This window comes from Chlamydotis macqueenii, chromosome 1 (assembly GCF_036417535.1).
Source record: "Chlamydotis macqueenii isolate bChlMac1 chromosome 1, bChlMac1.mat, whole genome shotgun sequence".
Classification (NCBI taxonomy): Eukaryota; Metazoa; Chordata; class Aves; order Otidiformes; family Otididae; genus Chlamydotis; species Chlamydotis macqueenii.
Window position 1 is genome coordinate 45,585,077 of NC_141556.1, and position 15,626 is coordinate 45,600,702.

The 15,626-nt window shown below is 40.3% G+C and overlaps 1 protein-coding gene across 1 annotated transcript in view; it reads right to left on the reverse strand.

The window, feature by feature from the left end:
* Positions 1–15,239, reverse strand: part of SLC6A15 (solute carrier family 6 member 15) — a 38,577-nt gene extending 23,338 nt beyond the window's left edge. Inside the window, exons 1-2 of the mRNA XM_086740055.1 lie at positions 14,962–15,239; positions 3,855–4,335 (exon numbers count right to left, since the gene is read on the reverse strand). Coding sequence (XP_086596181.1) covers positions 3,855–4,143 — 289 coding nt within the window. The 5' untranslated portion in view covers positions 4,144–4,335; positions 14,962–15,239. The remainder of the gene's footprint in view (positions 1–3,854; positions 4,336–14,961) is intronic.
* Positions 15,240–15,626: the final 387 nt, after the last annotated feature.

Sequence of the window (15,626 nt, forward strand, 5' to 3'; positions counted from 1 at the left end):
TATAGCAATGAGCAGCAGGAAAACATATGTCTTGTTTGTCATTATTTATTAGCCTCATGGCAAGACTGGGCAGATCTGAGTTGTATATTTTAAGGCTCACTACCAATCATAGGAAGCTGAGGCATCTTTGAACTTACTGCAAGCTAACATAAGTTATGAAATTGTTATATAGGAACTATGCCTCTCTGAACAAACACACATATTTGCCTTCGTATAGTAAAGGAGCAATAAATAAACTTTAGAGTGTAAAAATGATAAATATAAAATTAAAAAACAAAGAGTAGAGTATACACAGCTCCAATGCAAATCACCTTTGCAAGGCATCAAGGAAGAAACAGCTTTTTTATCTGTTAGGCTGCAAAGGGTGGAAGAGGTGCCTTAAGCGCCACACGGAGACTGGACATTGCCTACCAGGGAGAAGGGGGACCTGTGGTGAGGAGAGGGGTGAAGAAGGCAGAGGGATCTATAGTCAGTTCCTGAGAACTTTACTGACCACCTTCAGCCTCTCATTTACAGAGCCTAAATCTCCTTTGGGCCCTCCCTCTCACACCAAGTCAAGAAAATGAGCACCTTGCAGTGCTCTCAGTCTCTTCCCAGCCTTTCTCTTTCTCTCGATACTTCCATTACAGTTACATCCCAAATGGGAACTGAAGTTCGTCCCACCTGTGTACTAGCCTCTTCTCCCACCTCTCACAACAAACTGTTTCCTGGGAAAGAGCCAAGTGTGAAAGCCAGCAAAGAGCTACCCAGTCTAGCTGTAACTTAGTTGAGCTTAAAAAAATACCAGATATTACTCTAAATACTTATGAGTTTATATGAATTTTAAAAACTGTCAAAGCATCACAAGAAATGAAGTGAAGGAAGTTGTTTTGGTGGTACAGAGCAGACCCGGAAACAGAGATTGTAAAGATACCTATGGTTGTCCAAGTACCAGTGCGGTGTAGTGATACTCTAAAGACGGTGTTGCAGATACCTCACTGAAGCGGTACAGAGCTCAGGACCGTTGGCATACCACAAGCCATAGCCATAAACAAACCCAGTCTCTCTGGGTAAACAGGGCAGTAGAGATCTAGGGTTTTCCTCACAAAATCCTCAAATAATAGACATCTATTCGGGCTAATTTGTCTGTGTCTTTTCTATGTTTATGTTGTTGGTTTTGTTGTTCATCACAGAAGTTTAAAAAAGAAGACTAAATTGAAGATTGGTACATGGTTAGCATTTGCCTTCTCTTTTACTGGTGGCTTTGGAACACAGTGTTGGAAGAAAAGTGTGAAGGAAGCTAATGAGTAACTACTATGGTTTTTACTTCTTTTTGGTTTAAATTTGAAGTATATTTATTGGTTTACCACTTTTCAACACCCTCCCCTCTCCTGATGGTATTTGCCAGATATAAGTTTCTTAAACATAGCAAAGAAAGTGAAAAATATTTGGACAAGACTGAATGTGGAGATCTAGCCATGCGCTTCACTGAAACAGTTCTAACAAAAATCCACAGAAAGATTGTTTACCCTATACTCAAGAGACTTCAATAGGTATTTACAGTACAACTTTCTCAGTAAAAGACTACAGAACAGTTCTGACCCTGATCTTTAGCACAAGTTGCATAAAAACACTATAATTTTACCTAGAAATAAATATATATGAAATAACACGTGGCAGAAAACTGGAACCTCATATAAAATGTATGCAGTGTTTTTTACCATGCGTTTTGAGTTTCTCCCTCCTTCCTTCTATTCTTTTACGTACTTGTGAGAATTATCTGTCCATCTGCACACACATATACAGGCACCAATGTCCTTTACATGTTTCAATGTTTTGTGTCACCTTCTCCATCTTGCATTATGGTTAACTTGAAATCCAAGAAATCTTTAGCTCTAATGATCACTTGCATTTCTCTATTGTTCTGAAGGTTGCAATTTGCTAAAATGGTGCAAAATTATTCTTAAAAGCCAAATACATCCTTGTCTCAGCCACATGCAGAAAACACTGTGCCTCCACAAACTACGTTATACATCCAAGTTCCCGCAATCATAGCATAGGGGAAAGCATTTAATTTCAACCTGAAATGACTCCATATTTATCTTTTCAAGTTTGATTAATGAAGTGCCATAATCCCCAAAGGTTGGAGAGTTTTTTGTAAAACGTGAAAAAATTAATTACTTTAATACATTTACATTTGATCTGAATTAAATTTACTGATTGGCAGAGTAACTTTAAAAGTGCCTGATATGGCACTTTTTGTATGAATCCATCAGTCTAAGGAACATACCAACAGATCTTTTCTGTTGGTTTGAAGGGGAATCCAATGGGCTTGCAAAATAAGTAACTAACTACACTACAGACATTCGAAAAGGACACAACTACACAAAATGAACTGCTGTAATGCATTATCCTTGAGATTACATCCTGACACTATACTTAGGATGAAATAATACAAAATATAAACATTTTAATAGCTGCATCTTTAAAAACTGTTTGTTTTAAAAACTATTCATTAACAAACATTAACTTTTTCAACTAGTAGTGATCTATGATCAGTTCTATACTGCATCTAGTAGACTAAGTAAGATTGCCATCCACTGAAAAACTATGTTTTTTTGAGAAACTACATTCAATATGTTTTCTCAGTTAATATCAGTTACAGATGAAGAAACCTTTAGGTTCCATATAAATCATTAAATCAGCCATTTAATAACTTTCTCATCAGAATAAAGGAGGAAAAAAAAGGAAGCTAAACATGAGTGAAAAAAAAAATCTTATAATTAGATACAAAATAATTTAGACCTTATCCTGGACATGGAATATTTGAAAGTATAAATTTCATTCTTGCTGCTTGAACTGAATGAGGGAAAACAACTAAAGTATAAAATTATACTCTAATTGTATTCTAGGCTTATTTCTATACTCCTCAATTACATTAGTTTTACTATTCAACTTTTAAAATCTGGCATGAATAAAGTGTTGTCTTTTTTTCTGTTCTGTAGTACATATTCCCTTTTTGTATCATAAACATTTATAGGTTTGTTTTGAATTCAGCTAAGTAATTAGCTACAATATGATGTGCATTAATGTAGTATAGGAGGGCACAGGATAGCATAGGATAAAACAGTAATCCTGCATTCATAAAGGAAGGTCTCCAGCCTCATACTTCATACTACTTTCAAGACCATAGATGGACAGCTAACAAATAAACAGCTTGATGTTATTGTTCTAAGTGAAAGGTAACTTGTTATTCAGGAAAATAGTTAAACATATAACAGCACAAAACATATGTATTCCCTTAATATAAATGTTATGGTTTAAATTATTCATTATCAGTTAAAACTTTTTTTTCATTCCTACAGTATTTTTGTTGTTCTTGCAGAAAGTTAGTAATGATCAAACAGCTTATGAGCTAAAGGCAATTAAAAAGTAAAGGTGTGAAGCTTAGTACTGCTAAACACTGAAGATCGAAATACTGCTTTGGTCTTTAAAGTGGATGCAGATTTAATGCCTTGATTTACTGCCCAAGTACTACAAAGAACACTTTAGCAAAACAATAATCAGGTCCTAAAAAATACAACCCCTCCATAAATACGTGTTTTGCTTAACCACTAGTTTGACCACTAGTTAAGGTCATACCAAGAACTTTCTACCCTAAAATGAGGAAATGGAATCTTAAAAGAATCTGTAGCTTACTTTAACAGATGTATCTCTCTAAATAAAGATAGTATTTTTTTTTCAGAGGCTCTGGCAGAAATTAAAAGAAAAACCTGACATGCTGGAGCAGGTTTTACTATGGATATCTCTGCTAACCTTGAAATCTGAAAGGCTAGCTTCATCATTTAGCTACAAGTAGCTATCACAAGACTTACCTCCACCATTTTTCTGACACAGATACGGGAACCGCCACACATTCCCCAATCCCACAGAAAATCCAACTTGTGCCAGAATATATTGAAGTTTGCTGTTCCAAGCAGGTCTTTCATCTTCTACATCTGAGCCTTCTTCAACATCTACATCTTTTTCTTCTTGATCATCAACCATAAGTTCACTCTTCTTAAAGGCATCATCTGAAGAGTCTTCATTAGAGAGAAGATCCTTAACTGATTCAATGACCTCATCGTCTAGTTCTCTTTTCACTACCTTGCTGTTCTTAGGCATTTGTAATACGAGAAAAACAGTAAGGAAGTCAAGTTCAGTTGAGACAGTTGGACAAGCGCTGAAGAAAGCTCTCCTTCTGATTGGCCAAAAATATTGAAGAAATAGACTGCAGATAGTGCCTGGTGAGTCCTTGATACCAGGGAATCAAGAGTAAGGACCTCTGTTTCTGAACGTTTGTTCTACTGAAAGTATCTGTGGGGAAAAAAAAAAAAAAAAAAAAAAAAAGGATATTATACTATTATGCAGAAGAAACTTAATTTATAAGTCATATGCTTTGGTTTACTCATTTGTGCTTATCTCAATGATTTGCCAAGAGGAGAAAAACAGAAGAAAAAGATGTTAAACCACTTCCAAATTACAGGAATTATGTCCATTTGTGGTCTTAAATATTTATGTAGAATATATTTCATTCACTTGCTGAGGGTTTTTTTTTGGTTGTTGTTTTATTTCCTAAAGACTGATAGAGTAATTGCTCATATTTTGACAGCATAACAAGATTCCTCCTAGCAGGCATAATAGGGTATGCACTTGACATAAAATTTAGGAGCCCAATTCCATTACTTCCTGACTTAACAGCTGTACTTGAATTTATGAAAAATATATTTCAAACAAAGTAAATTAAGTTTTTCAGACCATTTCTGAAAGTCATGCAGCAATTGAGATTTTTATATACAGGATGCATCTAGTGCTTCAAAAGCAAGGGTGACTTATTTTCCTGTGTTCTTCATCAAGGAATATAAAATTACAACCATTTTTTCAAAGGAGGGATGCTCATCTCTTATGAGCTTTGATGCTTTAGATAGTTTCTTGGAAACAGGAAATAACTAAACATGCCTGAAACATCTGAAGATTTGTAACCAAATCCATTTTAAAAGCCTGCTGTTTCAAACGTGTATGTACAGACACAAAAATGCCTCCATTTGAATATGTGTTTTTCTTTTAAGACGATGAATCATTTTAACAGAGATCTACTTCTTTGCAGCTGCCATACTGAAGTTAACCATAAGATTTTGGGGAGGAATGTTTTTTGAGAAATCCTTCACTAATCATGTGGGACAAAACTAGTATGTGAAAAGCCATCTGCACAATTAAGAGTCTTAAAAGGGATTTTAGATTATGTGTTAAGCTTCATGAAAACCCTAGAGAGGGAATGCACAAGGAGTCTAATCAAGAACCGCTTAACTGATGAGAGTCAGAAATTACTCTGGGATAGATGAGACCTTTCAGTTTTTGCTTAGACCTGCTGCAACATCTGATCCATAGGACAAAGGCTGTTCTGATGAACCTGCATGTAGCCGAGAACTGTAAGGAATTACTGGACTGTTAGCACAATAATTGAGAGATCAAGCACCTCACGGGTGCTTCAGTGACAGACCAGAAGGAAAGACGTTAAGCCACTGGAACCCAGCCCACAGTCTATCAAGAGGAGACTTCACAACAACAGAACTAAAACCTCTGTCACCACAAGTACTATCACCAGCCTTGTGGCAAACAGGACAATTACCTTTTCCAATAGTTTCCAAGGATTTTAAAGTTGAACTTCACTCCAGTTGCCTACTAAACTCCCTTCTACTCTATTTTCATTCATTCCCTACGCTCCCATCACTGCCTTCTCACTTTCCCTCTCCCTCCTGTTACCGTCTCCTCTCAGCAACTCCAACTCTGGCAGTCAGCTCTCTTTTTTTTAAGCACAGTAGAACCTACTGGCTTGTGATCTGCTTTGTGCTCATCACTGACATTGGAAGGGTTCAGGGTCCTATAAACTCTCCTTCTAGTATGTGGTGGAACTAGTATCAGGCTTTGTTTTGTCTGATACCAGTTCTTATTAAAAAAATTGAGTATATGAGCTATACATAGAACAGTATAATAGGGAGAATAGTAAAGATCACAGAGAAATCCTAATACTGTGTCCTGTATATCTAACTGGGCGAAATGAATGTCTGCTCAGGTCTCTTTTTATCTGTTTGTCTTTTAGGTTGTAAATTCTTCAAAGGACTACAGCCTTTCCTACTCTTAGTTAGCTCTTAGTTATGACTGAGATAACTAGGCAGATCCAGAGTGCAAACACCAATAATACATTATACACAATACATTAAGTTGAAGCATTTAAGCAGTCCTGATGGAGCTTTGGGACTACAAGCTGCAGCATCTGGTACTTCAACCACTACTTTTAGTCACATTTCAAACTTTTCTTTTCCTTTTGTTCTGTTACTGATGTAAATTAGAGCAGCTTCTCAGTTCCAGTAACTAGTACTAAGTTCAGGGAGTATGTTAAAATGAAACAATTTCCTCTCTGTATTTAATATAACAGCTGCACAAGTGAAACTACATCAGTATTTATCTGCAGATCTGAAATCCTTTTGTAACTGTAATAAGCAAAAGATATTTTCAGTCAAAAAAGCACAAGCCATCCATTAGTATTTATTGAAATGTTTGAAAAGGTCATATCTATATTAATTATTTTAGATATAGTAACTTGCAGGGCAGCAATATGATTTATCCAGAGCTCTCACAGATGAGTCAATTCCAACAGAAATTGCATCATTTTGTCCTGTCATGCATTAAACACTGCATTACTACACTTCAGAATAACCTGGACCTGGTATTTTTATTCCTAGCACAACATCATATTAATTTCCCTTCCATTAAGCAGGATGTTATCCACAACACTACCACTGTATAGACCCGCCGTACTTGCAGGGCTTGAGAAAATGTGGGAAGCACGGTCAGCAGACTGGTGCTTGGTTTAACAGTTCTGGTTTTCCTAATTGAATATGTATCAATGGCCAGACGGCAACAAAGATGGAGGATAGTCCTTCACGATACAGCACAAATCCACAGGTGGTCTCCCACTGCCAGATTTCACAACTTGTCCTCTGTAATTAAAGGGGTCACTACTAAACCAAATGAGCAGTCCTACCTCACCAGACACCACCATCAGGTCCAAAAGTTGAAAGCATGGTCCCAGTTGGTTTGTGCAAGGAGCCTGACATTCTGGGCTCAGCACTCCTGGAACGCGCTCTAAGACACACACAAAAGCGTCTCTCTTTGATCTAAATCACGCTTACACAGAAGGAGGACACCAAACTACTCAGCCCGAGCCAGGTCTAGATACGAAGGCCACCAAGTGAAGACTGAATAGGGAGATACCTAAAGTTACTCACCAGCACAGTTCAGCTAAACGTGAATCACTGAACAAGCTCCTTTTTTTTATATCACAGTATTGAATTTTAGCACTTCTACCTATAAAATGCTATTTTAGGTTCCTACATCACTCGGATCTAGTCCAGTACTGAAGTTCTTCAATAGCATCAAACAGTAATTAGGAAATACCACGCCAAAGTCTGTTAAACTGCTCTATCAGTTAGTTCCACTACTAGCTGCCTTCCTCACAGCCTTGTGCAGTAATAGAGCATTGTGTGACAGGACTATTTATCCTAAGTATCATTAAAACATCTACATAACAAGCCACCATATTTACTAAAGAATTTCAGAATTCAGTATCATAGACTCAGCCGTTACTGCAATCATTTCAAACTCCCAGTCTTAAATCTTGTCATGTATTTTAAAATATTATCATACTATACTATTAGCAGCACCTCGTATTAAAAGCAAAATATCTAAAATATAACTTAGCTTTATCAAAGCTGTTTCGGGGTTGGGTTTTTTTTCTATATTAGATCTAGATCATGGAACTTTATTAACTGATTTAATTCTGTTTTCCAGGCAGTTTCACTCATCCTTTTCATAATTCAAACGATGTCATGTCTCAGATGAAAACACTGAAGGGAAATTTTTATTATCACATTTACCGGAGGATACAATTTTTCTCTGGGCTTTTCCACAACTGAAATGAACAAATAAAGATGGTATCCCTTTTATGTAAAATCCCCTTTAAAAAAAAATACTAAAATTAATCTTAAGCTGACCTGACAAGTGTCTCTATTGTTTGCAGGAATTTAACAGAACGGAAATTGCTGAACGGTACATGGTTCAGTTAGAAGAGCATTTAGAAAATTATTCCATCACTGAATTAACAGAAATCAATAATCTGGGTTAGCACAAGCAAACTTTTGGAAACAACTTACGAAACCAAACAAATCAGCTAGATTTTTATGTCTTACTAGCATTGTCCTTGATATGTTAAAATCTCTATTTCCTTCTCATACTGAAAGACAAAACAGTGAGTCTTTTTTGACACATCAAGCGAACTGCAGACCCAAACTTACTTTCTCAAAACACAGTGGGAATTTTGTTATTTTCCTCTAGAGAAGAAGAATCAAGCCTTAATGCATTAGCATGCAGAAGTAAACTAACCTGATTAGACTGCCACATTATTAGCAGATTAAGCAATAATAATCCCTTGCAACAGGGAATTCAGATCTAAATTAGCTCCCTGGGAGATCTAGGCTCGCTATAGGACTTTTACTTCAGCTTCAGGCGCTTATTCAGAAGTGCTGGCACAGGGAGATAAGACCTGTAAAGCCTCCGCCGACCAAACTGCATGCGTTTGCAGTAAGACTCAAAGGAACTTCATTAGTCAAAGCACCAAAAGAGATATTGAATAATTTTGCTGCATACCCTTTTCTCCCAACCTTTCTTATACATAATGCCTAGTAAGGGAGTTGTACTAGTTCTGTCCAACACTGCCTGCTCCTCTTCACCGTTACACTGGTAACAAATCTTACATCAGGCTCCCTTTCAACACATCTCTATTAGACAGATCTGCAGGTCCCTATACAGACACTACTAGACCAACACCATACTTCTAGTTCTCTCAACTGTGTAGTACCAGTAAACAGTTAAAAGTTACGAGGCTGGAGATTTTCACAATTTTCACAAAATGTTCAGAAAAATAGTTACCAAAAAATCTCACTTGCTTATAAATTTGAAAGTATAATGAGTACAACTGCCCCATGTTCTTGCAATTACAGCACATTAAGTCTCTCTAAAAAGCCATTTGCAAAGCAATTTTGTGTTTGAAACATCCCACAATACTATTGCAACAACTGATATAACTAAATATTAAAGAACTTTTAGCAATGCTTTTCTGACATAAATTAAAACATTATTAGTTTTACATTGCATTCCTTTTTAAAACCAGCACTCTTATCGGAGAAGGAAAGCCCAATAAACCCTCCATTCTTTTCCAACACAGTGTACTTTATTTCTTTCATTATTTTATTTTTACATCTGATGGAAATACAGCAATTTGGCAAAATTATCTACATTCAAATTTTAAAGCATTACAAATAATCCTCAAATCTCCTTTGATCAAAAATTGTTTCAATCTTCAATGTGAGTTGGAAAGCAAGGAAAGAAGGGGAACAAAATTAAAATAGTGTGTTCATACTTTCATAAGAGGCTATAAAGAAAGTCCAGACAGAAAATAACTTTCTAGAAGGCTACTTTAACATCACAAAAAATAGAAAAATGAAAGAATGGATACCTTTTTAAGTCTAATGTTTGCCATTAAAGGCAGAAAATTATTAATGTTCTGTTCTTCAGTGCTCTGCGTCCTTCTCAGATAAAGCAGTCAACATAACAACAGGCTGCTGTGGGGGTAGCAAAATGCAGTATAAAGGTGAAGCCAGTTCGCACTACTGTAATCTCTGTTTTGAAGATAGATTGTGATAGCACAGTGTACCAGTCCGGTTCCACAAGCTTCCTCCCATTCCCAAAATCTCCATTTCAACTCCTAGTGAAGAAACCAGTACAATTCAGCAGAGGACACAGAACTAAAAGTCAGGATTCTCACCACAGTAGATGTTCATAAAAGATCTTGACCTATACTCATGCCAAAGGTTGCAGACAGCATGAAATCACTGGATGAGAATTCTATGCAAAAGTGAAAAAGAGGAGCATTTGCACCTTAAAGGAAACCTCCAAAATGCACCTCAAATATGACTCTATGAGCTAGGCAGAAGAAAGTATGATGGGAAGAACCAATATAGAAAAAGGAAAACCAAAGTTTCAGGAGCAAAGGACTGCTGTGAGTCTGCAAAAAAAAAGGAATCAGGCCATTGGTGCAGACAGGATCTGGGGAATAGTTAAGGACCATCATATATGAGTGACAGAGAGAAAGAAGACTGCAGGAGCACTGGGTGGAGCACTGTGAAGAATGGCTATCACTGGCAGAATCTGTGTACAGATAATTATTTCAGGAAGAGTTACACTGTGTTACAGCACAGACTGAATTACTGCTGCAATGCAGCATTGTGTTTTTTGGCGGAAATAAGAATATGCACCATAGCCTTTTTGCCTAGTCAAGCCCATTCTTATCTCTCTTACTGAAGCAGCCATTACGCTGCTCTTCAGCGTGAACCACATGATCTAGCATTTTGCCCTAGCTGGTTCCATACAGCCTGTCAGTAACAGATATAGATACAATAGGTACTTAACGCAATCATAATGAAAGATAATTATATTCTATACAATGAAACTTACATTTCTCTGCATACTTCAGCGATGTTATCCAAGACATGCTAATGCATGTTACAAATACTACATTACATTGCAAAAAAATAAGCTGTGGGAGACTTGAAAGCATTAGAAAATGTGAATGCTTTTGATTCTGCCATCTCTATACAAAAACATTTAGACTATAGCAAAACTATTTAAAGATGTAAGACTAAACTCGCACCTGCTGTAAACACGGGTAGTTATAGAGACTTCAGTGACACTGCATCTGTTTAATATTGCTAGGAAATTTGTTCTCAGTTCCTACAAAATGTTCTACAAACACAAAGATTTGACAACAATAGTAAGATCTCTTTCTCAGAACTGTTCATTGTCAACGGATTTGATCCAAACAGCTTCTACGACTTCTTCAAAATCACTGCCCAAACAGGAATATCTAAGAGCTCTTGAATGTAATTTTTTTCTTTTCATTGCACGTAATCTCTAAAGACTTCATTGGCCTTCCTGTAGTTTCTCACCTGCTTTCACATATGTCTCAGTATTTTCTTCTCACAAATCAACTCCACTGAAATACTTCACAGACTTACATGATGTGCTAACTGTAATTTCCTATTCGGATGGAAAAAACATTATTACTCATTCTGCAGTTTTTTCTTATATGTACTTTATTGAAGGAACAAACTCAGTAGTTACCTCTCCACCAGCTGAAGCTGAGCGAAGCAGTCATCTCAGCAATTCCGACAACACTCCACCCTAGACTGGTCAAGCTCAAAAGGCGTAACTGCTGGCAACGTGAAACAAAATCTCCATTTTCTAAGTTCACCATATAAGCTACAACAGGACAGTGACTTTATTACAAAATCTTATCACGCTTCTGAGAAGGGAGAGGACATAAAAGTATATTTAATATTTCATTCAAGTACTAAAGTTATTTATGTTGCAAAATTAAGTACTGAAAGTTACACATTACCAGATATATAGTTGCCCTGAGACCTTAATTCTCTGTCCTCTGTGCTTCTGAATGAATCAATAAGTAAACCAAGCTGTCCTCTGGAAGAATGTATGTGATTACTGCTTTGTCTGTTTTTTCATATATAAGCAAAGACGCTGAACCATTCATGGATAGGTTAGCAGAAATCTTACTTCTCAAATCTGATTTGATTTAATGTAATGATATAAATAATACTTTTAAGTTATGTTACAGTAAATGTCTGTAAAAAGAATATTATTAATACCAATTCCATTATCGAAAAATCCAATGCTGTAAATTTCCTATTCGATTTCCCATCCCTTCTCCATTTTGGCTTAAGAAGAGCATGCTGAATCATTAGCACTGCAGTACACATCTCTAACACTTGAAATGCAAAACCAATATCATTTGCCAGCAGCAAAAAAACTATTTTCCCAAAGTGGGAAACAAGACTACTGGCACCATGTGTTAAGATTCAAGGCGTTGTTGTATACACCATTACACAACCTTTTTCTTTTCTTTCTCCCATACAGAAAATAATGAACTCCTAATCTGAAGAGTGAAGGATAAGAATGAAGGGCTCTGTTTCATTGTAGACTTCTAGGAAGCTCAGCCCAGTTACTGCCATTGCCTAAAGCAACCGTTCTGGCAGTTACCATTGCTCTTTCACACTGCTTTGTATGGGTTTGTCAGGTTTTGTGCATCCAGCTCTGCAGAAAAATAGCGCTCAGTTATAATTTGACGACGATACTTTTTTCCTAAATTATTCAAGAACAGTTCCTGAATAACAGCAAGGTTATGTTGAATCAAATTTCAAGGAAGAAGGGAGTTGCTTAAGTTTTGAGATGCCATCTGCTGATATGTCAAAGTTATTCTACAATCAACTGAGAATTCAGAGATCTTTAAAGTCACGTGGAAAAGCTGTTACTGATATTAACATTCTATATATTGCTATGCCAATCTACAAACTTTATGAGCAAAGGACCCAAACCTTTTCTTCCAAAATCAACAGATATTTTGTCTTTTGGAGCAAGAGCATTATTCCTTGACACAAGTGAAATAGCCAGTGCAACAGAAAGTAGCTGGGGATACAGGTGAACATGTCCTTCATGTTTTGGACACTTTTGGTTGTACACTAGAGAATTTAAAAAAAAAAAAATCTATCTTCCCCAAAAGATTCCTACTGCAAATACTTCCCAAGTAATGTAATTCCATACCACTTGAGTGGCAACTACTCCAATATATCTCAAGAATGCCCTTTATACCAAAAGGAATAGCTGTAATTAGTAGATTATGTTTCTGAATAACGTGTGTTTTTTTCTGATAAATTCAACATTTCAAAAGTTTTGTGCATGCAGGCTTTTGCTATATAAAGCAGATAAAAGAGAGTTGACAGAGTTGTTCAATCTATATGGTTCTCATCTGCTCTACTACTTTTTTCACTTGCTTGCCTGTAGAAAAAAAAAAGAAAGCTGTAAGAATGACAAGACACTAAAGGTCAACAGGAATCAGCTTATGCTGCACTAGTTCCAAGATGCCTTAGTAGTTTCACGTACTCAGTTTCACTATTGGTGGCACATCTGAACAGCTATGAAAAGGCTTGGTTTTCTACCCACAGATCAAAACCAACGGGATTTTTTTTCTTGAGTCTCAATGGCAGAACTGAGCTCAAACGGAGTGTTTGATATGTACCAAACACAGGCTGTAATTCTAATGTTATCTTAATACAGTCCATGCGTAAATCAAAACCTTGCATATTAGCCAAGACAAAATTAAACAATCTTTCCTAAGTATTTTTTAAAGTTTCCTTTTTAATGAGATCTTGATAACGGGAAACACCCTATGAAATAGAAAAAGATGTTGTCATCATTTTTTAATCAAATGGAGTAAGCTGTCTGCATAATACATACACTGCACATGTACATGACATGAGACAACAAAATCTTTACTTCCTTCATTTACACTTTTCGCTGGAAGGAGAAACAGAGATGTAGATCTCTGTCCTACAGTATGTCACAGTGACTTATTGATGGCGACATGCTGTTTAAAAATAATTAGGCTTCTCTTAAAAATCAATACTACAGCAGCAAGCTTGTTACGTAGCAATATCACATGGAAAATAAAATGGCTGATGAGGATGAGGTCTTGACTACATCTTTTATAAATAAAATGAAGTGCAATTTGCTTCAATGGAACAAATACCACTGCAACCTCTCGTGTGGCAGGTCGGTGTGACTGTGCAGACAGATTTCAATAACCTCATTTACTTCCAAAGCAAAGCCTTGCAAAGAAATTCCAGTTTGCTGTAATACTGGGAAAATCGGAACAAAACCAGCCAATACGGGCATGGGAAATAGGAAGAATGAATAAGAAAACGGAAGAGAAAAAAAAAAAAAATCACTGGGAGAAAGCTGTAGGTATGGATCTACCCTGTGGATACGCTGTAGTACACAGGACTGCAACCATTAAAATCCTTAACGGGAAATAAACCCCAGACGCCTACGGGTTGAGAAGAGGTCCTCATTAACATACCCACCCAAACATGGCTGACACCGGGGCGCACCAGCCCCCAGCCCGCCGGGGGGTGCGGGGGGGCAGCGGCGGGAGGACCCCGTGCCCGTCGCCGCCGGGCGACGCCCACGATCCGCCGCAACAATGCAGCGCGCGGGCGTGCCCCTCCGCTCCCCCCGCTCAAAACGCGGGTCCTCCCCACCCACCTCCCGCGCCTCCGCCCAGCCCCTCAACCCCGGCGGGGGCCGCAGCCTCGGCCCCGCCGCGGCGCTACCCTCCCGGCGTGGCTGCCCACCCTCCAGCTCCCGCGCCGGCCCGGCCCGCTCCGCTCCGCTACCTGCGAGCCTGGAGCCACCCGCGCAGCCAGGCGCGGAAAGACGGCGCTCCCGTGATGGAGGCAGCCCTCGCCCCCTGCAACAGGCGCTGCGCATACGCTCAAGGTGTTTTACGCGACAGGCGGGAGATGAATGAAATTTCTGCCGCTCGTGGCGGGAAACGGATATAAATTCCCCGCCCCCTCCCCAATAATAATATTATTATAAAAACAGCCCCGTACATCCTCACGCCCTACCGCTGCGTTAAAACACACAGGCGGCTTCCAACGGGCGCTCGCCATTGTCTCCCGAGGGGCCGGCTCCCCCCGCTGTAAGCGAGAGGCTGGTGCTGGGGCGAAGGTAGCCCCCCCTCCCCGCGCTGGGGGCAGGCGGCTGCGGGAAACCCCCCCGCGCCCCGCAGGGAAAGCAAGCAGACACCGGCACAGGCACCCCCCAGCCCTCCTCCTCCCGCACATTCTGCCCCTTCCCGCCCGGCGACACAAGGGAGGCGGCCGCCCAGCCGTGCCCCCCCCGCAACCCCCCCGCCGCACGGCAAGGCTGAGAAAGCGCGGGTGCCCCCGGCCCGGCCTAGCCCTGCCTTACCTCTGCCCGCCGGGCAACAGCTGCGGGAAGGGCTGGGGGGGGCGTGGAGTGGGAGTTGGAGGGGTGCTGGGATGCCCCCGCGGGCGCGGGGTGGCAAGCGGGGCTGTGCGGGCGCGGGGCTCAGCGGCGGGCAGGCGGCAGTGGCAGGCACATGTGCCCAGCCCCGGCTGCGGCGGCGTTTAAAGACAGACATAAAAGCGGCGGGGGGAGAGGAAGGGGGAGGGCAGCGCCGGGCCGGGGGAGCCGCACCTCCTGACGCAGGGAGGAGCCCCCCCTGCCAACCCGCCCCCCCCCCCCCCCCCCCCCGCCTGCAGCAGCATCTCCTTCGCGGGAGGCGGGCGGGGAGGAGGCAGAGGCGACGGCGGGAGGAGGACGGGGAGGCCCACCGGCCCCGCCGCCGCGCCGAAAGCCCTGCGGCCCCGCGCTCCGCCACCGCCGGGGCCCCGTCCCCCACCGCCTCCCGCCGGGGTGCGTGGCGAGTCACTGTGGGTGCCGGTGCCACACACGGGGGACGGGGGCTGCGACGGGGAGGTGGCCTGCGGGGTGGCCTGGAGGCGGGGAGCGGGCTCACGGGTGTGAGCTGCCCTGGAGGTTTTCCAAAAGAGGGGAGTGAGGGGTGAGAAAAGAAGAGGGGCGGGGGTGTGGGGGGGGAGGGGGTCGGTGAG